This window comes from Pyrgilauda ruficollis, unplaced genomic scaffold, assembly GCF_017590135.1.
Source record: "Pyrgilauda ruficollis isolate IOZ18807 unplaced genomic scaffold, ASM1759013v1 scaffold43, whole genome shotgun sequence".
NCBI lineage: Eukaryota > Metazoa > Chordata > Aves > Passeriformes > Passeridae > Pyrgilauda > Pyrgilauda ruficollis.
In genome coordinates this window covers 6,723,841-6,730,519 of record NW_024525823.1, presented here as the reverse complement: position 1 = coordinate 6,730,519, position 6,679 = coordinate 6,723,841, and the positions used below count along the sequence as shown (strand labels likewise).

Here is a 6,679-nt window from a genome sequence, read left to right as displayed (position 1 = left end):
CCCTAGGAAAGCTTTCCAGGATCATGTCCTCTTAAGAACAAATTTTTTTAAAGGTCACTATGCCTGTAAATCAATAGCTAGACATGTATCTGCATCTTTAAACATCTACACAATCAGGGAAAAAAACCCAAACAAACAAACCAAGCAAAACAAAATGAAAAACCAAAACCCAGCCAAACTAAAAACAAAACAAAACAGAAAGCAAACAAAAAAACCCCACACAAACAAACAAAAACAAAACAAAAGCAAAACCAAAACCAACAAAACCAAACCAAAACAGCACAGATTTTAGCTATGCCTGAAGAAAGCAAGAAATTATTTTAAATCCTTCACTCAGCAGCCATCACTTTGAGGCTATGGAGAGGTACACCCTGCTTAAACTCAGCTGTTGAGTAGCTGTTGCCATGAAAGAAAAAGTGTCCTGGAATATGCTCCTGCTGCCTCTTCAGGGCTATCTTTGTCCTTCTGGGCTCTCCAGACTAGGCTGGGAGCAGACAGTACTGGATGAACAGTTACCTGCTCCTACTGGCCAGCTTTCCTGCAGACACACACCTGTGTGTGGCTGTCTAAACACACATAAACAATAAAAAATCTGCATACTTCACAGTTCATCCAACAGGTTGTGTTGGAGGAAGCACATGTTTAATGTCACCAGGGCAAGTGGTTATTCCTGAGATGCCTGTCCTAAGTGACAGTATTTTCCTGAATTAATACAGACGTGAGCTTTTCTCCCCAGTGTGGTCTGACCTTTACGCAGCTCCTTACAATGTCTAAGTATTAAATATCCACCTAAATGCCACAATGAAATTGATACATGACAATCTGAGATTTCATCTTCCTCTGCATGGTTAGTTAAACAGTAAAAATCAGCAGTACTTCACAGAGCTCCTCACTGATCTGTGTCCTCCATGAGAGCAGAGTATCTATCACTGCCATGGTTTACTCATAACTTCCTGACACACCTGCTGAGAAGACTGGCCTGGCTGAACAGAGAGCTTTGGCTGGAACTCAGTAAAGAAAAAGGAGAGTTTATGACCTCTGGAAGGAGCAGTAGGCAACTCAGGAGCCCAGCAGGGATGTTTTGAGGTTATGCAGAGAGAAGAGTGGAAGAAACTGGAACTTAATCTGGCTACTGCCATAAAATACATTTTAAAATGTTTCTATAAATACATTACCAATAAAAGGCTGGCTAAGAAGAATCTGCATCATTTATTGGATGGGTGTGGGTGGAAATGTACTGACCAAGAAGGTTGAGGTATTTAATGCCTTCTTTGCTTCACTCTCTAATAGTAAGAACAGTTGTTCTGGAGGTACTCAGACCCCTGAACTGGACAAGAGGAAGAAGAATGTAGCCCCCATAATCCAAGGGGAAATGGTTAGTCACCTGCTGTACCATTTAGACACAAGTCTGTGGTGCTGAATGGCATCCACCCAACTGTACTCAGGGAGCTGGTGGAAGAGCTCACGGAGCCACCTTCTATCATTTACCCACAGTCCTGCCTTGCCACGGAGGCTTCAGGTCACTGGAGGTCAGCCAGTCTGATGCCCTTTTACAAGAAGGGCTGGAAGGAGGGTCTGGGAAACTACAGACTGGTCAGTCTGACCTCAGTGCTGGGGAAGATCATCTTGAGTGCATTGTACGGCATGGCCAGCACAACCAGGGGATTGGGCCCAGCCATCATGGCTTTGTGAAAGGATGGTCCTGCTTGACCAACCTGATCTCCATCCGTCCTAAAGCAACCTCCTTAATGAATGAAGGAAAGGAATGAAAGGCTGTGGATGTTGTGTACTTGGACTTTAGTAAAGCTTCTGATATTTTCCACAGCATTCTCCTTGAGAAACTGGCTGCTTATGGCACAGGTACACTATTCAGTGGGTAAAAACCTGCCTGGATGGCTGGGCCCAGAGAATGATGGGGAGTGGGTATGGTCTCTTCTCCCAGAGAACAAGGGAATTGACAAGAGGAAATAGCCTCAAGTTGCACCAGGTGAGTTTTAGACTGGACATCAGGAAAGATTTCTTCACTGAAAGGGTTGTCAAGCATTGGAACAGGCTGCCCAGGGAAGTGGTAGAGTCACCATCCCTGGAGGTATTTAAATGGTGTGTAGATGTGGCACTTAGACACACAACTTAGTGATGGGCTTGGCAGTGCTGGGTTAATAGCTGGACTCAATGATCCTGTCTCTTCAACATAAAACTTTCTGATTCTATGATTCTCTGTCACCATGAGGTTTTCCTGCTTAGGAATATGCCACTGCAATCAGTATCCTGCTGTATTCTTGGTATAGCAGCAGCATATGTAAGCATGGAGTTGGTACTGTTAACCTTTAATTAAGATTAAATAATGAAAAAGGAACTTTACATAATTGAGGGCTTTCACCCTGTTTCATGAATACGGAAATAAAACAAAGAAAGCCATTTTGCTTGATGTGATGTCAGCTTTAATGTAACCTTTCTGATTAACAAAATTAGACAGCAATTAAATAGTGATCAAATCAGTCTTTATTGATTCATTATTTATAAGAAACCTCCTGGAAATGTAAGTGTTGGATCTTTTAACTTACAGTACCACAAGACAAAGCTAACAGCAAAAAGTGACAGGCTTATTGCATGATTATTGATGTACGCAGCAGAGCAAGATAACATTCTGACACAAGCCCTTAAAAAAGGGTACTGTAATTTTGTTCAACCAAAATTCATATTTAACAAAAAATATGTTTTTCTGCAAAAATCTTACGCTGCCACATGCAACCCCTTGTTACTTCAGTACATCCTGTTTGGGCACTTTTAAGTTTTTCCAACGCCTCAAAATAACTTTGTATTTTTCACTTTCAGTTTTATCAGATAATTTTTTTAAGACTACCCGCATAACTACAGCAGTTCCTGTTTCTTTATCTTCACCTATTATGAGATCCAGTGTGTCACCAAGTTTCACCTGGAAACAAAAAGAGAAGATGAGTGATTATAAACATTCCCTGGGGGAAACAAATCCCTGCCATCTTCCTTTCTTTCCACTTAATATTCTTATCTCACAGGAGAGGAGGAAGGCAGCCAATACCAGGACTATTATAGATCCTCCAGTGATGAACTTCTAGGAAAGCTGTGGCAATACGCAATTACATGTCTCATGACCTTCCCTGCCAAGAGCTTCACGCTCCATGTTATACAACCAACACCTAACTCTGTGAAAAAGGTTTCATGCATGTCTTTTCTTCCTGTCAACACAGACACAAAACAGCCAAGTGCAAAGTTCTTCCTCCTGCCTTTAAAACAGTTTAAAGTGTTTCAAAGAACAGAGTGCTCAGAAACTGCCTGTGCTCCTCTCAAAGGTCACAGAAGCAGTACTCCTCTCATAAACCAGCCTTAACTCTATGGGATCAGGAATCAAATCTTCTCACCACATTGCCCTTTGATGACAGTAGCCAGCACCGAGGATCACCTCACATAAAGAAAGGGTTGGTAGAAGGACATGCCTGGCGACCCTTCTGGCTCTCTCCTAACTGTGGTCCTGTGTGCTCTATTACAGGTGCAACAACCTTCCCTCAGCCACCCCAGTTTCAATCCCTTTCTATCACCAAACTTCCTCTTTTTCTTTAATCATGTGCCTGCTCCACCAATATCTCAGATTCAATCATTCCTACTCCATCAACCTTGCACAGTGATATCATCACTTCCTTCAGCAACTTAAAATGTTCTGTCCTTGCTGCCTTCTCCTGACTTTCAGACTTAGATTTGACTGTCCAACCACACAAGTTTCCTGTCTGCCTTAGGGAATAAAGTTTTACCCAGAGAACCATGGTCACACCATCCCCCCCAGGTGGAAGTAATGTTAGCAATGCTGTGCATTCATCTTTGCAGAGTGATCTAGAGGGAAAAGACCATGCCTTAGCTATTTTCTTGTACTATAATAAAAAAAAAAAATTTAAAAAGTCTTACAGTTCTACTTTTCTTCCATAGTTTTTCTCCATTCAGCCTGAGTTCATTATTGTAGAATGCATCTTCTACTTTACTGAAGAAAAACAAGGTTTTATTGCAGTTACAGTGTGCAGCAAACCAAATGCAATTGTTTCTTTGCAGAAACACAACACCACCATTCATGGGCAAGGCACATTTCTACACCTCTAATTTGTGTGTAAAGGACACCTTCACTTAAGGTCAGGACAGACTTGAACTGGAAGTAACGAAAAGGGCTTTCACAGATATTAAATGAAATAATAGCATATAGTTGCTCTGTGCCAGAAAAGCTGTTTCTCGAGATCTGTCTCCTGAATATCCAATAAATAATATCCCCTTTCCTGCACCAGCCAGTTTAATAATTTGTTAGTGATCAAGTTATACTAATATTCTGTTCCAACAACATAGTGACATCAGACTTCTGCAGGTTGCATTAGATCAAACACTGATATATTTATACACTGCACATTTACCTGGTGGACCTGTGAAGCTTATACTTACCAGCCCCTGTTTCTCCATTCATTAAATAGTGCATTATTTTACTCCCTCAGTCTCAAATTAGACCTTTTCATATTACACAGTACAGTATTTTGCATTTCCTTAATTTTAAATAAATATGAAGTGATACAAAATGCCTCCTCAGCAATCTCAGAAATACTGCAGACAGTGAAAAGCAAAATCAGGCTGTTTCAAGGGGGGTAGGGTGAAATAAACAGGAACATTCATACATTCAAAACATAGATTTAGAGAGTCAAAAAAGCTACACCAAAAAAAAAAAAAAACACCCACAAATACGGAGTTGTTCCAACAATAAAAACTTATCAAAAGTCAAATTTTAGATGCATGACATCTTTCTCAGTAGCAAGTTGTTTCTTGTGTACTTACTTTCTTGCCATGTCTAGACCAGCTTTCAAGATCACATCATATCGAAGAGACTGCACTACTTTTTCAAGATCCTTGTAATCTTTTACTACATTGGGGTCATTTTCAAATTCATCTTCCAAATTACTTTCATCTTCATCCTCTTCTTCCTCCTCTTCTTGTACGCTTTGTCTGCTCCGTTTAGAGCTTTTGCTGCTTTTGTTCCGCAGAGAAATTACTGAGATATACTCTGGAGAGAGTCTTAGTGCACTGAGTCTGACTGGGGAAAAACTGAAACATCTCCTGTAGTTTACTGTGCTTGCTTGACAGCTACAGAATAAGCTTCTCCTCCAAGTGGGATACAGTTTATTTGAGGGAAGTTTCTCCCACAGTCCGAACCAGACATTTAGTTTTCTGAAAGTGCTGATGGGGAGTCTGAAGCCAGTCATAGCATAACCTAAAATAAACCAAACATTCATATGTAAAAATGAGCAACTGCTTTGACGGATTGGAAGGATTTCCCCACATATGGCATAACAGTTCCCACAAAAAGATGAGTATCCAGTTCCCCATAAAGTGATGCATCACCTGAAAGCACAAGGCTTTAGGTGGCTTTATGATCCGACTTTCTCATACACTGGCCAACACGACAAAGAGCTAAGACACCAGATGAGAAACAAATGCAGAAAAGCCCAGCTGAATACTCCTTTTATAATTCCTTTTCTGGTGTTCAGCATTAACTGTGCAAACACATTTGTGGCACTTTCCTCCCTACATCCGAAATACAATTCACAAAATACACAGAAACGCTGCAATCTGTGTCATAAAAAGCACAGGGAGATCTCTATTTAACATGAGTCATTGTCAATACAAGCAAGTTGCTGAACACTGCAAGCAAGCAAATCCAGAGAAGCCGAAAGCTGCTTAACCTCTGTTTCTGCTTGGACCACAACACTCCCGCGTGGCAAAACGCTGCACAGCGTCCCCCCCTGTTTCTCCAGACGGGAACTGGCGCCGTGCTAGTGCTCGGCAGAAACAGCAGGGCTGTGTACCGCAGCAGGCGTGACACCAGGAGTGACGCCAGGAGTGACACCAGGAGTGACGCCAGGAGTGACGCCAGGAGTGACACCAGGAGTGACACCGGCAACAGCAGGCTCACATGAAAGCTCCGCGGTGCTGCTGCTCCTCTCTCTAACCTGGGACAAGTAGGTGGAAACAGCCCCAAAACACCCCAGATGTCCTTCAACGCTCCCAGAAACTGATTTACAGCCCCTACTAGCTGGGTGCTGCGCTGGCTTTTACTGTGATCTTATATCCAGGGAAACACGTGCTTCCTTACGAGATTACTCTGGTTTCCCCGCACTCAAGTGACCCCTGCCGAAATACTAAATGAGGCGGTATTTGTGGCTGAGAAAAAAAAAAAAAACCCTGATCAGTGAGAGCAATTACTGGCCAAATAAATATAACCACACCTCCCCCGGCTTTTTTCTTGTATCTAAATATGTGGACTTAAAATATATGACAGTTTTAACTGTAGGACGGTACAGCGATTGCAGAAGACACAGGCCTCTCCTCACTTCGGGGGCAAATTCCAACAGTTATTTGAACGTGCAAACAAATATTATTGCTTCTTCTCAGCGCTCGACCTTCGTTTGTTCGGCGCAGGCCAGCGGCTGCAAGCAGGCCAGCAGGGCCGTGAGCCCGCCCGCCGCAGCAGCCGCGCCCTCTCCGCCGCGCTGGAACCCTCGGGCGGCCACAGCCTCGCCCGGCACCCCCTGACCCGCCGGCGGGCTCTCGGTGGTGGCGGGACCGAGCGGCCCCGCCTTCCCTGGCGGCTGCCCCGGGAGGCCGCAGGGGCCCGACC

The 6,679-nt window shown here is 43.3% G+C and overlaps 1 protein-coding gene across 3 annotated transcripts; it reads right to left on the bottom strand.

Annotated features, from left to right (window-relative positions):
- Positions 1-2,484: 2,484 nt before the first annotated feature.
- On the bottom strand, positions 2,485-5,936 carry MTRES1 (mitochondrial transcription rescue factor 1). Of its 3 annotated transcripts, none has more exons than XM_041478093.1 (4): positions 5,868-5,936; positions 4,840-5,272; positions 3,937-4,009; positions 2,485-2,935 (listed from the first exon to the last, which is right to left on the bottom strand). In XM_041478093.1, the coding sequence occupies exons 2-4, from the start codon at positions 5,262-5,264 to the stop codon at positions 2,759-2,761; spliced, it is 675 nt and encodes a 224-aa protein (XP_041334027.1). In that variant the 5' UTR covers positions 5,265-5,272; positions 5,868-5,936; the 3' UTR covers positions 2,485-2,758. The 3 variants fall into 3 exon arrangements, with proteins under 3 accessions (XP_041334027.1, XP_041334028.1, XP_041334026.1); XM_041478094.1 differs by having other exon boundaries at positions 5,745-5,886; XM_041478092.1 differs by lacking the exon at positions 5,868-5,936 and adding an exon at positions 5,404-5,678.
- Between the last annotated feature and the right edge of the window lie 743 nt (positions 5,937-6,679).